At 38.8% G+C, this 22,771-nt stretch overlaps 1 protein-coding gene and 4 non-coding genes across 14 annotated transcripts in view; 2 read left to right on the top strand and 3 right to left on the bottom strand.

The window, feature by feature from the left end:
* Positions 1-39: 39 nt before the first annotated feature.
* TRNAM-CAU (transfer RNA methionine (anticodon CAU)) lies at positions 40-111 on the bottom strand. The gene has a single exon. It is a non-coding gene; the product is annotated as a tRNA-Met (tRNA).
* Positions 112-6,285: 6,174 nt separating this feature from the next.
* Positions 6,286-6,357, top strand: TRNAM-CAU (transfer RNA methionine (anticodon CAU)). Its single transcript has one exon. It is a non-coding gene; the product is annotated as a tRNA-Met (tRNA).
* Positions 6,358-8,285: 1,928 nt separating this feature from the next.
* TRNAN-GUU (transfer RNA asparagine (anticodon GUU)) lies at positions 8,286-8,359 on the top strand. The gene has a single exon. It is a non-coding gene; the product is annotated as a tRNA-Asn (tRNA).
* Positions 8,360-9,120: 761 nt separating this feature from the next.
* On the bottom strand, positions 9,121-9,194 carry TRNAN-GUU (transfer RNA asparagine (anticodon GUU)). The gene has a single exon. It is a non-coding gene; the product is annotated as a tRNA-Asn (tRNA).
* Positions 9,195-20,266: 11,072 nt separating this feature from the next.
* Positions 20,267-22,771, bottom strand: part of Vps13 (vacuolar protein sorting 13C) — a 50,092-nt gene continuing 47,587 nt past the window's right edge. For all 10 annotated transcript variants that reach the window (XM_065223238.1, XM_065223236.1, XM_065223242.1 and 7 more), the window contains 4 exons: positions 22,202-22,734; positions 21,713-22,135; positions 21,048-21,186; positions 20,267-20,976 (listed from right to left, as the gene is read on the bottom strand). In XM_065223238.1, the coding sequence (XP_065079310.1) occupies positions 20,764-20,976; positions 21,048-21,186; positions 21,713-22,135; positions 22,202-22,734 (1,308 nt within the window). In that variant the 3' untranslated portion in view covers positions 20,267-20,763. The remainder of the gene's footprint in view (positions 20,977-21,047; positions 21,187-21,712; positions 22,136-22,201; positions 22,735-22,771) is intronic.

The raw sequence follows: 22,771 nt of genomic DNA, 5'->3' as shown, positions 1-22,771 counted from the left end.
CATATCATTCAATTCCTGAATTGCCAAAAAAAACTCAGATAGCAGAGCGTAGTTTCGATCTACGGACCTCTGGGTTATGGGCCCAGCACGCTTCCACTGCGCCACTCTGCTTATGTATAGAACACTGTTCAAAGCAAATGAGAAATACATGCCCCTTCACATGTCACGCTACTTAATTGAGCTGCACACTGCGCTAATAGAATACCAGCACTCACCGCGCAACACGAATAGAGATTACATTGATACACTACAAAAGAAACAACGATACAACGATGCAACAAAACACCGTGCGACAAGATACAACACTCACGGCTTCCATGACACCCAGCAATAAATTTATGCGAGTACACGGAGAGAAAAGTATTTTAAAAAGTAGAAGGGTCTGTGCCTATAGACGCTATAGCGATCTTTTTGACGTTTAATCGTCTTTCTCTATCTACACTGATAAAACAGCAAACTTTTTATTTATGAGATTTCACACATAGCTTTCATAAAACACCCCACGCATAAATTTTATAAATATCATATACACGATATGTGTTCTACACATACCAAGTATGTGTATCTCAAATAAACGTTATGTTTTGTGACACATTTCAAAAAAATACGTGTGGTACACATACAAAATATATACACCCGACTGCCTGACCGCGGAAGTGAATTTCAAAATGGAGACTGGAAAATTTTACGAAGAACTTTATCAAGTAGAGCGATGGGGCCAGGTGGAACAGGAAGCAAGTGGATTAATTTGCCGATGACGGCAGCTTGGACATCGTGGATCAAGTACATCATCCGCATAAACAATAACCATAAGAAGCGCCTAACCACCAATTCGGGATATCATCCCAACTTTATGTGGGATGGTCGTACCATCTATGATATCGTTAGAGTATGGTACCCGTTTATTAGGGCAATGAGAAAGAGTAAGTTTGGGGATGAATTTTAAGTTTAAGGGGGTAGTCCACTCTGACGACATGAAAAATAGCTCATTTTCATGATTTTTTTTTAGGGTAAATAACGATCAATTAACCACTTTATAAGAGCTGTTAAAATGACGTTTACTACCACTCGAACTTTGAAATAAAACATTATTTTGAGATTTTTTCTTCTAGGACCTCGAGAAAAGTAGCCAACATTTGTGCGTTTCATGAAAAAATAGAAATTATTTGGTCCAGTTTTGTGAAATCGCTGGTAGAAAGTCACGCCAAAACTGCTTGACAAAGTGGTCAATTCAAAAAAGGAATGCATGGTTTTGTCAATTGAAATGTCCTCTTTAATTGAGAATTTTTGGCGCGATTGGATGTCTCCTGAAGCCGCTGCACCAGGTTCCCCAGGAGACCTCCCGTCTGAGTCGTCGCGGGGCGGAACGTCTGGCGGTCACACCACTGGAGCTGGAACAGTGGTTATTCTCTGACAGATGACCCAGTCTTGTACGTAGCCGTTTTTGATTTGGTTGAAAAATAAAAATTTGGCGACGTTTTGAAAAAAAAACATTCCGTTTTTGTACCCTAAAATTGGAGATAAAAGCTTGCAGCAGAAATCCATTTTTGATTCTTTTGAAAATCGGCTACGTACAAGACTAGAAAAAAGGTACTCAACTCGAAAATTCAATCGCCGTTTAAATCGAATGAGCCGTTTCTAAAATACAGCGCCCACCAGTTTTGAAAACAGCGTTTAGAGATAATCGCGGCAGCAGTTGGAACTACTAAGACACGCCATTTCGCCGGTAACGGGCGGGTACTCCGAGCGCTCACCTGAGCGCGCTTGGAGCGTCTGGACACAAGTCCACTAATCGGCCTATAACTTTGGAACGATGTCACTTGCGGACATGCAGTCAAGTCTATGTCAAAGTATACTATATATAGTATTTTTAAGCCAAAAAAAAAGAATTTTTGAAATTTCCAGAGTGGACTACCCCCTTAAAGTAGCTAATTTCGACACCTTTTCTAATTTCAATTGTAGTCGAACGCTCAGCTTCCGGAATCACCACTCACTATCGAACGCTGCTATGGCCATCATTCGAAGAGCGGAAGGACTACTGACTGATCTGAACCTGATAGATGACGAGAGGTCGATGACGATGACAAAGGAAGCCCAAAAAAAATCATCAAAATTGTCGTCGTCCTCTTCCGGTGTTGAAACAGTTTATTAGTAAGAAGGTCGTGACATTTTTTAATCAGTTACCTGAAGGAGGACTACCAGAATGGAAAGTCATGAATAACTGATTATGAGAATACCTGTAGTGATGAGAGAAAAAATATATTGAATAATAATATAAATTACATTTCTTCGCTAAGTAAATAATTTCCGAACATTTTACACAATATCAACAAACAAGATACACACTAAGAAAAATTGATGTGCTCTGAGACTGACATATACGAGCGTCAATTGTGACATAAAATTGAGGCATAATAGACGCGAAATTCAGCTCAATCAAACGAACTTTCGAACTTTTCAGTCTCGGAGCACTTTATTTTACATGACATGTTGTTTACGTCTCATCCTTTAAGTCAAAGATGGATTCCGTCACGTGTAATATTAGGTATTTCTAAGTGTGTACATATAAATCGACAAATGACATTCATCTGCCACAAACTATCATGTCCATGTGTGACCACACATAAAATTTATTGGATCTCGATTGATAACAATTATATAAACAATCAATACGAAACTAACGATTTTAAATTGGCTCACTACTTGACTAGCCTATTGGTCCCAAGCAAACGATTAACGTACCCCATCCTAGTCGAAATTCTACTACTACACAATGTTTGTTTTGATTCGCTATGGAAATTTGACAGATAAAATGACGGGTTAGTGGATTTTCCTATGTTTCGAGGGGTAAATCGATTAGCTTGGGACCGAAGATAGTACCAGAGCTGAGCCAAAAAGTTGAGCACGTTTCTTCGGAACCTACTAGTCTTAGAGTTACCTCTATGATTATATGTCTCACACATAAATTTCATTTGTGTAATCACATTGCAAAAAAGTATGTGTGTAACACATAAACGATATATGAACAATTCTCTCCGTGTAGCACACATGGATGAATGGATGGTTTGTTTTCCCACTAATCTGTTTCCCGCTTGCTCACACTCCTTCAATTTACGGTGCCCTTAGATGTTTTTCGTAAATTTTCTCACACACACGTCTATTACCGATGATATGTGCTTACCTCTCAGTATGTTCAAACTTTCTCATAAACCCTTCAATTTAAATGGTCCATTAGTGTGTGCCGATTAAACGTCAAAAACCTCTAGCGGCACGAACGGAAGCTTGACGTAGAACCATGCTTGGCCGTTGCATTTGTTTTGCGCTTAGTCCTTTTCAGGGTGGCCAGATCTACCGATTTATCGGTAGTCCTACTGATTTTCGGGATGCCTACCGATTCACAGACGAAAGGTTCAAAACTACCGATTTTTCACTTTTCCTACCGATAATCACAGATTTTTAGTAACCTTGAAAAATGTTCAATACCTGTGCTGTATTTTCCGTGTAGTCAGAATTAGCATTAGAATTAGAAATATCGATGTCGACACGTTTAAAGCCAAACAGTGTATTGTTCTGGGGCAGAGTCCCCCCCTCTGCTCAAAAAGGTTTCAAGTATCGGGAAAGCCTTCTTAAGACGATCTACCGATAACTACCGATAAAAGTTTTGAGAAGCTACCGATCATGAAAAATCATCTGGCCACTCTGGCAGCGGCCTTGGAATCCTATGCTGAATCATTGGTAAAATTAACAAGTTGCTTAGATGTTTCATGTTGGTTTCAATCAGCGATGACATGTATCCTAATGTATGTACATGATAAAAGTTGGGATGGTTTTAAGACTGCAAAGCTGTAGTTTTCATGCAATTCAGCTAGACTAGATTATTTCCAAGTAGGGGAAATGACGGCTTCGGCATGACAGACTATTTTCGGCAACCCAAATTGAAACACTATTTTCACTGGATTTTCTTACGAAAACACTTCGCTGAATGCATGCAAACGATTCTTTATGCTTTCAGCTTCAATTTGACTATATTTTTACCACTGAAAAAAAGCAATCTAGCAATGTTTTCTTGAAATGCAACACACGCACTACAAATTGTAGCTGATTTCGAGTTGCCGATAATAGAACAGCAGATTTACATGCAGTTCAAATGGAACGGTTGCCGAAGAAAAACTGGTTGCCGACAATACTCGCTCTCACTAGAGAAGATTGGAGCTTTGTAAAAGCGTTTCAAAACAGTTTTTGACAATTCTTTCGACTGAAATTGTTAGAGCAGCTGGCAGCAAAAGATTGTAAACAAACCAATACTGCATATGTGTGCGTTCCATAGAGAAAAAGGCTATAGAAAGAAGGTCGCTGCTTAGGTTGCCGAGAATACGTAAATTCCCCTATCAAAAATGAATTATGAAGGCTAGTTTGATGCATTTTTCAGAAGTATAACGAGAAGATGAATTGAATTGGTATCGACTACATGTTATGACAATCTCAATTAAACCCGAGATTAAACCTTTGCAAATCATGAATTTTGTGATAGCGCACATATTATTAAATATGTTTGATAAAAACTCAACGTTAAACTTTAATGTTAAGAAAAGGAATCATTGTGCTCCTTAATCTCCAAATCTCAAATAAAATATCCTCCTTTTCAAGTTTTTGATATGGTAACCCTACATTTAGGCAAATATTTGGATACTCACAATCATTTAATCAACAGGCACTCTACTCTAGAATGATTCTAGATGATTTTAACCGAGGCGACCCTATCTAAGATGCAGGAATTTTTGTGCTCTGCTGTTGTGAGATGCACTCGCGCTTAATAGATAGAAACACGATTGATTATGATTTTGGAGATTTCCTGCAAAAAGGTGGAGAGCGTTGCGAGTAGATGGGTTTAGATGCAGGAGATGAAAAAAGATTTTTCGTAGATTGATTCGCTAGTGTGAGATTTTTCGACCATTTAAAATCGAGATTTAGATGTGTCGCACCCCTCGGTTTTAACGGTGATATCATAGTAGCAAATCATTTTTATTTAGAGCAATTTAACAAAATTTACTTTTGTTTAAATCTTTTGATAATGTAGCCATGCTTGGCATACACAGTTGTACTCACCAACTGCTCATTTGCTAATAACTTCGAACACAGTTGACGTAGCAAAGTTCTTTTTGAAGCAGTAGACTGCCGCTCTTCGCATGTCGGTCCCATAGTCGTTTTTGTCAAAACTGAGTTTTTCAATGCAAATGGTAGCAAACTACCCATATTTTCATAATACTCGATGAACTCATCAACTTTGTACTGAAAAAGTTTGGAAAGACAGTCACATTGGTTGTCCCATCACATATGAAGCAATGGTACGAAGCAAACTTAAAACGCGATTTTGCTCGGCTTGCCTATTTTCGCTATGGGACGGACATGCGAAGAGCGGCAGTAGATATAATAGAGGTTAAGCTTGTTATAGATACGTAAAAACAAGTAGATTTTAATTCTAGTGATAAACTGTATTTGTTTTTGCGTTGTAAAAATGAAGTGAGAAATGCTCGCTGCACATCTCGTACTTTATGTGTAAAAAATCATTGGCGTTGATTCAAATGTTAAGATTTACCTACTCTTTGCATATCTATAGTAAACTATGATCCTAATCTATCAATTAATTTAAAGAAAAACAAATGTCTACAACTGAGTGAAAAGTTATTAACAAATGAGCAGTTGGTGTGTACAACTGTGTATGCCAAGCAGAATGTAGCATCCCTAATAAAAATTACCATAAACGAACGATAGTCCAAATGATTGAACTATTCCACAAATGGTTTGGATGATACCCGAACACGTCGTTAAGCAAATTAACCATAACATTTTTATTAGGGATTCACCGTGTGGTGAAATGAAATGAAAATTTCGTATGAATATCCAACTGGAAAAGTCTAATTAGATTGACGTTTTCCTACACAATTCTAAGGTTGCATTGGAAGCATGTTTTGTAAGTTTGATGGAAATTATATTTTAAAGCTCATTTGCATAAATTTCCTATGTAGCCTGTCAACATTATCGTCATCATGCAGTGGCGACATCTGCGGAGACCTTTATGAAAATTTCTCAATAGACCGAGTTGAGAGGCAAGGCCTAATTAACAGCCTGTAACCGTATCATAGTTATCACTCACGATGTATGAGCTTGGAAAGCTTCGCAGCACTCAACATCAATGAGAGGGGATTGTAAAGCTCATTACGAAGATTAGCATACTGCTTCGTATTAACGGAACAAATAACGCTTTAAACCCACCAGTGCCATCGAAGCAGAGTGGCGCAGTGGAAGCGTGCTGGGCCCATAACCCAGAGGTCCGTAGATCGAAACTACGCTCTGCTATAGAACTTTTTTTTAGAATAAGAAATTCTTGATTTGGTTTTATTAACTTTTACCTATTGTGTTAATAAAGAAAAAGACTTGATCACTTATTGGGGATACCTATTGATAAAATAAATATTTCCATGTATATTACAGTCTATCGTATCTACAGTAACCCCTTCGTATATGCTGTCCTTCAACTAATTGAGCTGACTTTCTGTAGATAACTAGTTTATGGTTGGCACCTGTTGGCACTAATCACATACAAAAAATCAACTTAATTGGTTGAAGGACAACCGAGCAATAGCGGTAGATAGACGACGGTACGGCCCACCGCATATGTTTAGGGAATGCTGTCTTTGGTAGAACTGTAGCTGCGAGCAATCGTGGTTTATAAAATCAAATAATTAATAGAATTGACCATCTTAAGACCTACATGCATGCATGCAACTGGAGCTTCCATTAATATTGATTTGGTAGTTAGTTAGGTTTGCAATTGAAATGCTAAAATTCTTCTCCTGATATACGCGAAACATTTCCGAAGAACCCTCGAAAGGTTATGCAGTTTCCGGCATCATTTGAATGTTCCAATGTGTTAAATTAACAACTGGTTTTATACAGTTACAATTGCGGCAGCTCCTCTGTATATCAAGTAATGGGCAGAGCGGTCATTTTTCATCCGTTTTATTGATTTCCTATTGGCCACCACCACCGTCCGTCGGTACATGGAATAAAGTTAAAGTAGCTGATGATGATGGCTCATAAACCTCATAAATTATGAATGCATAAACATTCTAGGTAAAATTTATGAGTGAGCTTTACTCGAGCGGACTCCAATTGATTGACGGGTGATGATAACCACCCTGCTTTAACCCATTCCAGGGCACCTAGTCCGGCATTGCTTGAATTAAAATGCAAAGCTACTTTTCAAATCTACAACTTTCCTTGCTCAGCAGTGGTGCTCTGAAAGAAAACTTAACTGAACTTCAGCAGTGTTTGGTTTACGCTACCGTTGCAATCGATGCTTTTCGTATTTCAAGTACAAATCAAAGCCCCGTAGGACCCCGTTAATCAGAATAACTAAAATTGCAATTAAACACTCATTTAGCATTTTATTAAGGTGAAAGTTGATTGAATCCTCAAATGACCACTACTTATGGTTATTATGCCAAGCCACTTTGAATTTTTGATGGCACGAATTTCAGAAACTGTAATGATTTTGTGTAGGGTGTGATTTGTGATATTCGTGCCATCAACAATTCAAAGTGGCAAGGCAAAATAACTACAATAGTTGCCATTTGTGGATTCTATCAACTTTCTCCTTAACTAGGACACATGTGCTCTATGGCACTACGCACCTGTTTAGGGGTATCAGTTGAAATTGTAATTTTAGCTGTTCAAATAAACGGGGTTCTACGGTACATATCTGCAAAATTGCTCAAGGCACATTGGTACACGGCCAATGAGAATGACCCACATTTGAGTTTAGTTTACTCATAAATGCAAAAAGTGCAGGAACTCAGTGATGAGTAAATTTGCCTCATGTCTTTCCAGGTTTGTCCAGGAAAAAAATCCCGTATATGAGAAAAGTAAAGATTGGATTCACTTAGTCTATTGCTACTACTCCTAGACTGAGTAAAATTTTCCTTAATTTTCCTAATTTTCCGACATATTGTTGAGGATTTCCACAGGAAAGCATGAGACAAATTTACTCATCGCTGAATTGCTGCACTTTTTGCATTTATGAGTAAACTAAACTCAAATTTGGGTCGTTCTCATCCGCCGTGTACAATTGTTGATAAATAAAAAGCAAAAGTGTTCCAAATTTTCACCAATCGTTCCTCGATCTAATCTGGCGCAATAAATTACATAACAAAGTAACACGAACCACAAGCACAGTGGATCACGAGCAACGCAGAAAACCTGCATCAAGAGGGCTTCGTTCATCTGCCTTCGTGGCGCAATCGGTTAGCGCGTTCGGCTGTTAACCGAAAGGTTGGTGGTTCGAGTCCACCCGGGGGCGGGATTTTTTGTCTCTTAATAACTGCGAATAAAACCGTGCAAACTCATTGACTTTGATCTTCTGAGAGCGTCCTTCCCAGGTGTTGCAAAATCTGGACCGTGCATCACGACGATATTGACAAAACTGCTTTCGTCACAATCACGAAATAAAAATGATCTTCAAAGGATACCTTGGCATTTGTCAGTGACGAACATGTGTTTTTTTTTGTTTTCAGCTAAATTTCTAGGAAAATTAAATGAGTTAAGCAATATAAATGCATATAGGCCTACTCTACGCCGTGAGGTGAGGTGACAATGCAGTGACAATTGTCACCTCGAGTGAGGTGAGTCTCCGTGCAAATCAAATGGACAATGTGACAATTGTGACTGTCACTCATACTCTCAATTTGGCATTATTTTTACTATTTATTTTCAAGCTCTTTCATCAAGCAGCTCTTGCGATAACGCACAGATGACATTGCCGAATAATTATTACATTCGTTTTCAATTATCAATCATTTTCGCAGAATATTTCGAATTGAAATACCAAAAGATATCTTACAAATATCAAACGAAAAACGTCACGTGCGAGCTTGATCATGCTCTCGGTGCTGATGGTTTGTCTTGCTAATTCCATTCATGGATCGGCTCCCCGTCGTGTGGCTTTTTTTCGTTTCTCAGTTTTGTGCGAGCGTTCCAAATCACATCGTTCTTCCACCTGGAGCACAGCACAGATGCATGCAAAGGCCAGCAGCTTGCTTGATTAAAAGCAAAAAGAATCTGCGCCCCCGGGTGGACTCGAACCACCAACCTTTCGGTTAACAGCCGAACGCGCTAACCGATTGCGCCACGGAGGCACATGTTGCTAGCGGTGCCAAAAGGTTTACACAAATTATAGCAAATACAGCAGATACTACGTAACTCATGATTCTAATAGCGAGTTCCAACCCAGTGCGAAACCGAACTTTTTGTCAGTGCGAACCTCAACCTATAGGTTTTAAAAACAAAAATGATCAAACTGACGTTTATCAGAAAACAAGCAGACCCAACCCGATCAAGGTTGGATCTGAATAATAAACGAATTCGCTATAAGTTAAAACAATGTTGCAACTGCCTCCTACCCGCCTCGTAAAATCAGTTTATTCCCCCTGTCGCACCATTAATCACCGAGGTCGCGAATCACTTGCAATACGAAAGCTATAGCGGGCCAATAATACACATTGAAATCTGGTTGTACAACCGCTGTGGTTTTACCATACAATGTAAGGTAAAATCGTACAGTACATGATAAAACCATACAGTAGTCATCAGGTTTCTCAGGGTTTATCCGTAAATCTACCCGAAAAATAAAATACAGTGAAATTTTCAGTGGAAACAATGCTCTAACATTAATATTTATTGTCGACAATAAAAATGATTGTTATAATGTTGTACTCTTCCGAAAACGGCAAAACTGCTACCTAGCTGTACAATGAATGTACATAATAAAATGTTGTTACAATGATTTTTATCGTATTTTTCATTTATTTTATTGTTAACATGATTCGATCATGAACAATAATGAACAACTCTATTACAATAAAAATTGTTGTTACATTAAATATTGGTGTATTTTCATTGTGGGTTACTTCACGAACAATAAAAATAAATCTGATTGAAGCATGCAGACTATGAGAGGGTCAGCAACACTGCCAATGTAATTAAGATAGGCGCTGCTCGTATGGCTCTGGCTTTGACAGTTCGTTTGGCTCAAACCAGGCAGTCCGCGTCCGCTCATATCTTATCCTAGACCCTCTCTAAAGCTTAAAAGACCTTTTCCGTGCAGTCAATAATCATACAATAATAATAAAAAATTCCACCACTTGAAGATGTCAGGAAAGAACTCTCAGGTGGAAGCATATTTCATGGGCGATTCTCTCCAGTCGAATTCATTAACTTATCAACGACGCTCAACCACCAAGGAGACGTGACCTAGGGATATCGAGCGCAGGGGAGTTGGCCTGCATTTCTCACAAGTTCCGGATCGAATCTCGATCCATAACCAGTAAAAAAAGGACCACCCGTAACAGACATACCCACCCCCTTCCCTTCCCGGGGCAATGTTTTATTTTTTCGATTTATTTTTAAAGTCGATAAAGTAGATCTGTCAAGCCAACACATACACTCTAAAGTACACTGTTATTTTTTTTAATCAATAAATTCGCCAACCAACAGTAAAATAACAATAATATATAATGTTATTGAAAAAAAATTATATGGGAAAAACACGAAAATTTCATTGTTAAGATACTTAACAACCCCCCTTTTTTATTGTAAATTTTCCATTTACCATGAAATTTATTGTTTTGTACAACATAAATCAAGGTAAATTTATTGTAGACGTAACAATATAAATCATTGTTAAGACAATAATTTTCGTCTTATTGTTACATTGTTTTTTAATGTATTTTTGTTGTTATTTTTTTTCGGGTACGGATTTTTAAATTTACTACACACTTCGAAATAACTACTTTTACCCGAGACTTAAGCGAAAATTAATTGTTCTCAAACATAAATATAAGCAAGACGACGAAGAGAACGTTCGATTGAATTGATTTTCTCGCTTCTTTCAACTGATTCTTGTCAAAAGAGACGCTTACATGTGTCTGTCGATCTCAGGGAACCGAAATTCACATGACTTTTTCGTAGTGTGTACAAACTATAAAACTCTATATACGGATTTTCCAATTTTTTGAAATTCTAGGGTTAATATTGATGACGACTGTGCATTAGGGTGGGTCAAAATTCAAATTCCAGTTCCAGTATGATTTCCGGGGTCCTTCTGGGTCCTAGAATGACTGTGTTAAATTTCAGGTCGGTCGGTGGAACTATATTTTAACGCCTGCGATTTAATTTTACATAGGATTTTCTATGGGAGAACTTACTTTTTCAAATAAAAAATCTGGTGAGGTCACCCATTATCCTCTAAAAATAAACCAACCCAACTATTCGCTAGGAAATTTTACAAGGAAACTTTTCTTACAAGACCGCAAAACGATCCGACGTCTGTGGAAAAAGTTATTTAGCCATTACTGATTGCTAACTAAACGAACTGCTCATTATTCTTTTTTTTTCTAGCAGCACTGTCAGCTGCCGCCTGCTGCTGTCTGCGCGAGTCAGTCACGTTGTGTGGGGGTTCACTCAGCATGGAGGAAAGCCAAAATCATGCGCAAAGAATCTTCGATTTTGATGAAACTTTACACAGGTTTCCGGTAAAGTACAACAATTATGTTTCACGGGGGTCATTTGGAAACAAGCGTGATTTTTCACAAGGCTGTATTTGCTTTGGCGCACAATTTATTCAAACCTTATCAGGCGATGTGCTGCTGCTCAGACTTCAATATTACATCGGCTTCATTTTTCGGTGGTACTCCACAACTTGCAGTAGGTATTCATGTTGTTTGGGATTCTTGGTTACCGAGTTGTTGAGGTCGGAAACAAGCTTTACGGCCCTTTCGGCGACATCATTCACAACTCCAAGAGCTTGAACTCGCTGCTGCGCTGTTAAGTAGAAAAGAACCGCCGTCACTTTCAATAATTTTGAAGCACTTTTTTTGTTCAAAATCGAAACAATGTTTATGAAAATATGTCACTTTCTGATTAAAATTTTTCCAGCTGAATCAAAGCTTTGATCCTGATGTACCTTTGGTAGTACACTGGGATGGAAAGATTCTGCATGACATCAACGGAAAGCGCGTTGATCGGCTTCGCAATCTTGTTACTGGAGCAGGGGTGTCTAAACTTCTTTCGGTACCTTCCCTATCAAGTGGAACGGCGGATGTTGAATCAGCTGCGATAATGGAGACAATCAACGAGTGTGGTCTGCAGGAAAGAATAGTTGGAATGAGCTTTGATACAACTAGTGTTAAATCTGGCGTAAAAAATGGTATTATAACCCGTCTTCCAGTTCTACTACTTCACGGCGAATGAGAACGACCAAAATTTGAGTTCAGTTCACTCATAATCGCCAAAAGTGCAGGAACTCAGCGATGAGTAAATTTGTCTCATGGTTTTCTGTGGAAAACCTAAAAAATCTGCCAGAAAATGAGGAAATTGACGAAAATTTTATTCAGTCTCGGAGTAGTACCAATAGACTGTGTGAATCCAATCTTTACTTTTCTCAAATTCGGGAATTTTTCCCTGAAAAATCCTGGGAAAACATGAGATAAATTTTACTCATCGCTGAGTTCCTGCACTTTTGGCGATTATGAGTGAACTAAACTCAAATTTGGGTCGTTCTCATTCGCCGTGTTGCTACCATTGGCATGCCGCCATCACATCGCCGAAATTGTATTCAAACACGTTTTACAACACGAAATATATGGCGATAAGTCGAAGTCGAACAATCTCGATTCTGTCAATTAATTAAAAAAAATCAACCAAAATCGGAGCAACCGAAAATTCCGGACCGTTATGGATGATGCGGAGCTAAGGACCTTAACTGAACCATGGAGAGACGGAATCATCGCGTTTTGTAACGACCAGCTGTTGATTAAACAACAACGATCAGATTACGAAGAGCTCCTCGAATTGGTCGTAATGTTTTTGAGTGGAGTTCCTCCAAAAGGATTAAGATTCCACAAAGTAGGTAGCCTTAGCCGTGCGAGGTGGATCGGTGGCGAAAAATCATGATTTTGAAATCGTGGATGTGCAGTGAAAACTTCGATGATCAGTCTCTTCGGAAGCATAACACAACTTTGGCTCTGTTTCTATCACAATGCTTCATTCGATATTGGTATCGTCTAAGTAGTTCTGTTTCGGCCCCTCGAGTGGATCTGGAATTTTGAGCAGATCTCCACAACTTTCACGATCAACATTACGCTTTGATTGCCATGAAAGCCTTTCAAAATCATCAATGGTACGAAAACGACGCAAACTCAGCGAGGATAAAGTTCCCGTCAGAGCAACTAACATCAGGGACCATTCGACCCTTTCGGACTTTATTACTGATGCTTCAAGTGAGTTTTTTACTGTAATGAACATCTCCACCGATTTTCTCGGTGAAAACCCTGAACAAGATTATCTGAGAGGTAAGTAAATATAACAAATCATCAATATCAAAGCTAGGATCAAAGTTATTTTTTGTTATTTTATCTTGTTCATGAATATGTATTCACTGTTACCAACCGAAAGAGAGTGACATATTTTCATAAACATTGTTTCGATTTTAAACAGAAAAAGTGTTTCAAAATTATTGAAAGTGACGGCGGTTCTTTTCTACTTAACAGCGCAGCAACGAGTTCAAGCTCTTGGGGCTGTGAATGATGTCCCCGAAAGGGCCGTAAAGCTTGTTTCCGACCTCAACAACTCGGTAACCAAGAATCCCAAACAACATGAATACCTACTGCAAATTGTGGAGTACCACCGAAAAATGAAGCCGATGAAATATTGAAGTCTGAGCAGCAGCACATCGCCTGATAAGGTTTGAATAAATTGTGCGCCAAAGCAAATACAGCCTTGTGAAAAATCACGCTTGTTTCCAAATGACCCCCGTGAAACATAATTGTTGTACTTTACCGGAAACCTGTGTAAAGTTTCATCAAAATCGAAGATTCTTTGCGCATGATTTCGGCTTTCCTCCATGCTGAGTGAACCCCCACAAAACGTGACTGCCTCGCGCAGACAGCAGCAGGCGGCAACTGGCAGTGCTGCTAGAAAAAAAAAGAATAATGAGCAGTTCGTTTGGTTAGCAATCAGTAATGGCTAAATAACTTTTTCCACAAGCGTCGGATCGTTTTGCGGTCTTCAAAGAAAAGTTTCCTTGTAAAATTTAAGTTGGGTTAGTTTATTTTTAGAGGATCATGGGTGACCTCACCAGATTTTTATTTGAAAAAGTAAGTTCTCCCATAGAAAATCCTATGTAAAATTAAAACCGCAGGCGCTAAAATATAGTTCCACCGACCGACCTGAAATTTAACACAGTCATTCTAGGACCCAGAAGGACCCCGGAAATCATACTGGAACAAGAATTTTTTTTTTGCATGTATCCATGTCCCAGCCTACTGTGCATATAAATTTGACTGCTTGTGCAAATGTTCTGCAGAACCTGTTTGTTGCAGATATTTAAAAAAAGGCAGTTTGTTGGTTTGTTTACGTTTTATTTCCGGCATTCTATTTAATATCCGATAAGATCTATGGGGTCATATAGGAATCCTATAAGAATTCAGCTGTAAATGCCACCGTTCCTGCAAGCACCATATATTCAGAACGGTTAAGAAGATCTCAACGTAGCCGGATCTGAATGAAAACAATTTTGTTATTTAAAAATTATTTCTTCTCATAGTCGTGTAGACTGATTCAGAACATCTAAGTACTAAGTAAATCTGGATGCATAATTATTCAACTTTTATTGAGAGAAAACTTTGCAAAATAATTTTTTTATGAGAGTTTTGTATGAAATACTTCACGATTGCCCTCAAACTATTTATGTAGATGGTAAATTCGGCTTTTGTTGGTCGAAAAATGCGGGTTCTCCTTTTTCGGAAGAGATTTTTTTGCGTCCAGAACATTATTCAAATCTGTAATTAAGGACACTGGTGGGCTTTGGTAATATTCGCGAGTGCCCGAGCAAAACGTGGGAGTGTTGCTCGGAAATGTAAAATTAATAGATCAATAAATCGGTAAGGAACGATTTTTTGACCTACCTTGCCATACAATTTTTTGCTGCAAATGTAGTCTACTTTCACCTCCATTCGGGTGTAACACGAATTACCAGTTACCCTGCACACTACTTAAATGTCATGTAAATTTCGATTCCCTGAGACCGACACATGTAAGCGGCCTTTTGACACAAGAATATGTTTAAAGAAACGAGAAAAGCAATTCAATCAAAAGCTGAAGCAATCAAAAACACCAGTCGAATGAAAATATTATGAATTAGGCTTACCAAAACGGTGGACGAAGAAAGTGTGCACGGTTTGATAAGCAGAATCCAGGAAATGTCATCTAAATCTCGATGAATATTTCTTTTTTCCTTGAAATATCATAAAATCCAACATATGAGTGAAAGCAGCTTTTCAATAGTTAAATCCAAATACAAAATATACGCAATTGTTGTTGTTCTATTTCTAAACGGTCCATGCTTTACGTAAACCAACCGATGTTGTTGGTTTACAAAACCTGATCCACCCTTTTGTATTGTTGGACGAGAAACAATCGCACTTACTTTGCTTGACAACCCGGGTGTTTCGCATATAAAAATTTGCGTAAACTTTGTAAAACAGTACACAGGTTACCCATACACTCAGCGAAGAGAAAGTCCTGAGTGTCGTAAGGTTCATACAGGTGCCGTATGAGGAAAAGTGAGCAGCAGTTTTAAAGTTATGAAATAATGGCCATGACTATGGACCCTGTTGCGAAGAACAAAACCAAGCACTATTCCTTATAGCAACTTTATATGGTAATTGCTTCGAGCTGAAAACAGTTTCAAAATAAGTATTTAATGCCTAGTAACTGATATTAATTACTTACATTAATAGTGCATTCTCACGATCAATCCAGTTTTTACCGTAACAAATCTGCTGGGATTATAATAGCAAGCTCTTTAAAAAAAAATCAAATTTTGTTTTTAATTATATTTTTTAGAAATATCAAAAACATATCAAAATATAAACTCAACTGAAATTTTAAAAAATAGTATAACAAAATATGTTAGCAGTTTGATTTCAAAAACATAATTTGATATCATTTTGATATTATTTTGATATCCGACTTTGCTCGGGCAGGGAGTAAACATTGCTTGGCTACTATGATCAATCTTTGTTTACTAACCACTCTTTTCAATTGGCGCCACAGGCTAACTTTCGGATCGATATGATCAGGTTCTATCTAATCCTTTAATGTTACATTTAAATTCGGGATACAAGGTCGTACAACATTTTGGATTGCTAATGAATACCCGAGCAAAATGAGGCACTTTAAATCAGTAGAAAATGAATTGCTCAATAACTCGGTAAGGAATGATTTTTCGACCTACTTTGACGTACATTTTTTTGCTGCAAATGTGGTCTACTTTCGCCTTCATTTGGGTGTAACACGAATTACCGGTTACCTTGTATATGATGAAAACCTTAAGATATTGACTTGGTTTTTTTCCTAACTATTATTACTATAATAGTAGCAGTATTACATCTCATGTGCCAACAGTTTCTCAAAAATCGGATGAACTTTCATAAAGCCATTGGATGAAATGTAGAAAAGGCATGGTGCATCAGAGTGAGCGGGAATGAGTTGAGGCAAGGTTGCAAATAATCATTACACCAAAAATATTTTTTTCAGAATTATGAAATAATTAGAAGTTTATTTTTTACGTTTTGTGCTAACGTAAGAACTACACAACATTCACAAAACGCGACGCGAGACAAGACACAACACTTATCGTTCTTACAACTTTAAAATAAATTAAAATTTACCTTACTGTCGACCGGTTTCGGGCGTGATGCTGCCCATCTACGGGACAATGTCCGACTGATTATTTGGATGTTCATACGTTGTTCCGTACACGTCCAAAAAGAAGAGAAGAGAAGCTACTGGATTCTCAGATTTGTCAGGTTGAAAAGGCAGGATATAATGGGGGTTCATCTTCATTCATTAATGGTTCAGCAGCATTGGTGATAAATGATGATTCCCAGGCGTTTAGATGTGTAGTTTTTCTGACGGATTTAATGAGTTTTGCACCTTTCCAGTCAATGTTATGGTTTAAGCTAATTGTGTGTACTGCCACAGCTGATTCATTTGATTTTCTGTTGTCTACAGCATGTTTATATTCCTTTAGGCGGACCTTTACTTTGCGGCGCGTTTGTCCAATATAGACTGAAGGACAATCCTTGCATGGAATTTGATAAATTCCAGACTGTTCATCCGGCGGAACTTTATCTTTCATCGTACCCATTCACTTCAGCCGCTTTGTAGATACGAATTCTTTCCTCTGCAAACTCGTCATCCTCCATGGGTACATTGTAAACACGGTGTGCCATGGAGTGGTTGTGGTTGGAATCGGAAGTAATGTAGCGATCGGTGGACGTCGGTTTGCGATAAATACCAAATTTCAGGGTGTCGTCCTCCTTTCTGGTTATCATTAGATCCAGAAAGGGCAACCACTTTGGAGCCCAAAAGCAAGCCGCTTTTCACTCCATGGCACACCGTGTTTACAATGTACCCATGGAGGATGACGAGTTTGCAGAGGAAAGAATTCGTATCTACAAAGCGGCTGAAGTGAATGGGTACGAAAAGGAGTTCGTGGACAAAATTTTCCGAAAACACAAACGAAAGAAGCACCGACAAAATATAACCACACTAGAACCAATGGGAGAAGAAGTAAAAAGAATCAGTCTGCCGTTCTACCCCAAAATTACGAATCCAATCAAATCCACACTCAAGCGACAAGGACTACAGGTAGTACACAAGAACGACAACACTTTGCGTGACCTGTTGTGTAATTTTAAAGATAAAGTTCCGCCGGATGAACAGTCTGGAATTTATCAAACAGCTTATAACAGTAAAGAGTTGAAATAGAATTTATCTGTGGATGTTTGTCCATATTCAGTACCACAGGCCCCAACGACCACACAAAATGCTCTCCAGAGTTGTAATCTTGTAATCAAACTTGGAAGCAGGGGTGCAAGCGATTTTGATGAAAAAAAAATTCTACAAATACAACAAATTTGGTACGCTTACAATTCAAAAACGGAAAAAGTTAAGATAATTGATGACTGAACTAAATGCTCTTCACATTTGTTCCGTCCAATAGCGGTCTTACGTCAAGCTTCCGTTCGTGCCCCTGGGCACAGACCCTTCTACTTTTACTAGTCACAATCAGCGATTTGCTGATCGCTGAGTGAGTGAGTGAGTGAGTAATCGCTGATTGTAAGTATCTCTCTTCTTGTTTCTTTTTAAATCAAAATCATTAAATGCTGCTTAAACATCTAATTATTTCATAATTCCGAGATACTTTTTTTAGTTGTAATGAGTGTTTGCAACCTTGGTTAAGGGTTCGATTCGCTTGTTTGCTGACTTTACAGGCCTCCCGCATAAACGCGAACCATCACATGACCTTACCGATAATGGTTATAAATTGTTTATAATCCCTGCTAAACTTCAACTGAAATGGTTATGGAACTTTACATGAACGTTTGTGTGATAAAGTTTTAACCTTATGTATTATGGTTTTTTGGAAGCGGACCTTACAAATAATGGGTTGTTAAGAACCATTACCATTCCAAATTCTTGTTTTCTCCATACATTTTCGGAAAGAGAACTATATGAGAACGTTTTTACTTATGGTTTGAGAACATTAATGGTTATGGTTATGGTAGTCAGTAAGGTCTATTAATGGTTTTGTATTATCGCTCAACTTTACGTGAAATATATCGTGAATTGATAATCAGTAATTTACAGGCAACCAATTCGCGATATATTCCACATAAAGTTGATCGATGTTACAAAACCATTCATGGACCTTACTGGTTACCATAACCATTACCATTAATATTCTCAAACCATAAGTTAAAAGGTTTTAGTATAGTTTTCTTTCCGAAAATGTATGGAGAAAACAAGAATTTTGAATGGTAATGGTTCTTAACAACCCATTATTTGTAAGGTCCACTTCCAAAAAACTATAATACTTAAGGTTAAAACTTTATCATTAAACGTTCATGTAAAGTTCCATAACCATTTCAGTTGAAGTTTAGCAGGGATTATAAACAATTTTAACCATTTTAGGTAAGGTCAATTTATGGTTCGCGCTTATGCGGGCTGGAAGCCTTCTTGGGCATGTAATAGCACACGATACTGTGGGTTGCACTTACGATCAAATTAATTGCCAGACAAATTTTTTAACAGTCAAAAATTAACAAGTTTGCGGGAGACAAACTGCACTACAGAAACTGTCTAGTCTATTCCATACTTTTTCCTTGACGTGATGTTTAGTTTTATAACTGACAGGTTTTCGTTTTGGCAGCAATAAATTACAAATTCATAACTTAACTCACCTGAGAAATTAGGAGCGTTGATAAAACGTTCTATACAATATACCAAAGAAATGTAAATCTAAGATCTAAATGGAAACAAACATATGTGCGCGTAAAGCAGAGGAATTCTGCGGCCTATGCTAGATTCCCGAGAGTACGTAAAATTCCCTATTACTCGGTAAACTTACTGCAACAAAAGTAACACAACCAATCACTTTGGATTAATACAAACATAAACATGCGGCTACAGCAAAACGGTCTGAAATGTGTTGCAGGAAAGCTTCGGATTGTCACTCACGCTTTGAAATATATCACAGCAATGTCGCACGACAGTACTCATACATCGTCGCGGCATAACAGAACGTGCTACGTCTTTTTATATCTTCGCTTATTTCTGTGTGCCGCGCATGCTCATTCGAAGAACCAAGTCGATAAAGAAGAACCTACAAATTGCTTCTGCAGTAGAGTGGTGCTAACACAATTTTCACTATATAAATTAAAATAACCAATTCCGGACTTTCTCACAATTGCAAATAGCACAGAATAAATTTAATTCATTTATTCGACTTGCGTATAGGCAGAAAAGAAAAAAAAACTTAAAGTTATTCGTTCCCATCGGTAAGCAAAGTGGTTTTACTGCTAGTGATAATTTATCTCGCCGTTAAAAAAAGTACATCGTTTTCCTAAAGTTGATTATTTGTACTCCCTTACAAACGATCCGCCTATTAGATGCTCCACCGGTATCTGGCGGTACAGAGTAAATGATACCAAAAAAAGAATGATATTCTACTCGCTACTTGGTCTCACCGTATGGGTATATTAATTTCAATATAAGAAGGTAGCATCCAAATCCAATGAGTTGTACAATGCTAATCGCAAAACTAACACCGAAAAAAAAGTGCGATGATTTTCCAACAGTGTAGAATTCGCAACGATCGATGATGACGAGAAAAACTTACTGCGGCCCGAATAAAAGCCGCCAAATATGAATAGCTACACGGATGAATAATGTATATAGTCTGTCGTGGTCGTATATAATATTCGTCTGAGATAATTGGAATAAATATCACTTCTGTTTTGCTTTTTTTTTTGTCTCGGTAGCTGTCCGCTAAATATGCGCTGAAATCGCTGAAATATATGATCGCTACGCCACCGATTGAAAATTTAACAATATTTGTAATTATATAATGATGGGTTGTAGTGGATTAGTGGCCGCCGCAAAGGCGAATTCGGGTGATATCATTACATCCCATAGATAATGTTGATACTTGAAGCGCTGCGATGGGAAATTCGGTACCTTTTAGGGTACCGGCTTTGAACTGGCAAATATTATAGGTAGGTATATGACGGTGTACTGCAGTGACTAGACTGTTGACTGTTTGGATGCAAAGCTGTTTTACGATCGCGTAAAGCCATCTTATCATTCAGCTCTCTGCCGGAGGCGTTCCATCTCGTCGGCCAATCGAACGCGACGGTAGGTGACCGACATCAGCAAGACCTTCTTCTGATTCGCCGATGAGCTGAACATTTTCTTCAGGGCCGATTTCCCATCCTTGTTTCGTAGGATTATTTCGATGCCGTCGTTCAGCATAGAAACGCTGAGAATTTCCGTCCACCGGTGGGACCATTCGCACTGCAAAGTGAGTGTTATTTTGTGAGCATATTTGGTTAAGTAGGATCGAGTACAACAGCGAGTAAAATTACCTGCCAGCCTCCGAACAAGTCGCTCTTGGTAGCATAGATGATGCGGCAATCGGTCAACACTACAACGTCCCTATTTTCAATAACAGTCTCGTAGTATGCAAATGTATCCGTCGCAGTGAATTTACCCTTGTCAATATCCCTGTAAAAATTATTACAAACATGAGTTTTACTATTACAGTGACGCTGAGGGTTTTTTTACACCAGTTTTTCAGCGAATCACATCTTAACCTTTTCCCACCCAGGGCGTGATTTGTTTTTTTTTCCACTATACTGCCCATAAAAGCATATCTGTTCCATCCCATCTGGGAAAAAAGCAAGCCGAGAAAAACGCATTTGAAAATTTAATTTTCCATATGCTCTTAAGGATGTAACAACCTAGTTTTGGTATTTTTCACGATATTTTCTGAACAAAGCATATCACTTTTAGTGCACAATGTAAAGTTTACAATTGATTCTAATGGATACTCAATTCTGACAAAAATCCATATGGGACTTTTATGCTTTTATGGGCAGTGTAGTAGCAGTATTACATATCATGTGACAATAGTTTCACAAAAATCGGTTGAACTTTCATAAAGCCATAGCATAAAATGTTCAAAAAGGCGCGATGCATCAGAGTAACCATGGGCGGGAAAGAGTCTAATGGCATATTCACTTAAACTTACTTCAACAGCTTATTCCCCTCCGCTTCCTTCTTATTGTAAGACCTAACAATTCCATCCTTGTGCAGAAACCGAGGCGGTCTCAGCCGAATGGCTTCATCCGACAGTTCGGTGGCTCTTTTAACCGCATCGAAGCTTCCACTGGCAAAGTCCGTCACACCGGCAATCGGTCGCGCTACCAACCCGACAGCTCCCTTGCCCAGTCCCTTAAAGAATCCTTCCACACCTTCCTCCTTGGCACCACTAATTGGTTTAGTGAAGACACCGGTCACACCATCAAACACACCCATCACAAGCCCCTTGCCGCTTCGAGCGATTCCCTCCTGTAGCGAAGCGGGTTTTTTGTTCAATGCATCCCGTCGCTTCTTCTGGTAGTCGTCATCGAACGTTAAAGCTGCCAAACCCTTACCCATGGCACCGGTGATCCTATAGAACAAATTCGGGCCTGGATGTTAATAAACCAGCCTATGTAGAGTCTAAAAGTATACTCACTTGGACACGGCTCCCGCGGCACCCCCAACCGTATGCCCGAACAGCGATCGAACACCTAGCACCAAACCCTCAGCAAATTCCCCTGGACCTTGAATCGCCCCCTGGAATGGTTCGTAGAACAGATCTTCCACGCCCTTGGTGAACCCAACCACCAACCCATACGGATTGCCGATCACATCCAGTCCCAGTACCAGCACATACAGTTGCTTCACGGCCTGGCCACTGTAGTGCGTCACGCACTCCGACACCAGCTGCCTCTGCGTTAGAAACTGGAACTCCCGCTCGAAGAACGCCAACCGGAAAACCACATCGTTGATATCGGTTAGCGTTACTCCCACTCCCTGAAGAATGGTCGACAGAATTCCCGGCAGAGCCTTCGATTCCGACCCGGCCATGGAGAAGCTGACGTGAATCTTCAGTGGACCCAGATGTAGATTGTCGTAGAAGTTCTTCACCTCCACCTGCGATTGAATGGCCACGTGTGCGTGCAGTGGTTGCGTTTGGACTTTCAGATCTTCCAAGAACAAACGTTTCTGAAAACGAAAAACAAAAGTCAAGCTCTGTTTCAGT

Source organism: Ochlerotatus camptorhynchus, unplaced genomic scaffold (assembly GCF_037179485.1).
Source record: "Ochlerotatus camptorhynchus isolate MF236.1 unplaced genomic scaffold, CSIRO-AGI_Acam_v1.1 ptg000188l, whole genome shotgun sequence".
Taxonomy (NCBI): Eukaryota; Metazoa; Arthropoda; class Insecta; order Diptera; family Culicidae; genus Ochlerotatus; species Ochlerotatus camptorhynchus.
This window is presented reverse-complemented; position numbering and strand designations above follow the sequence as displayed.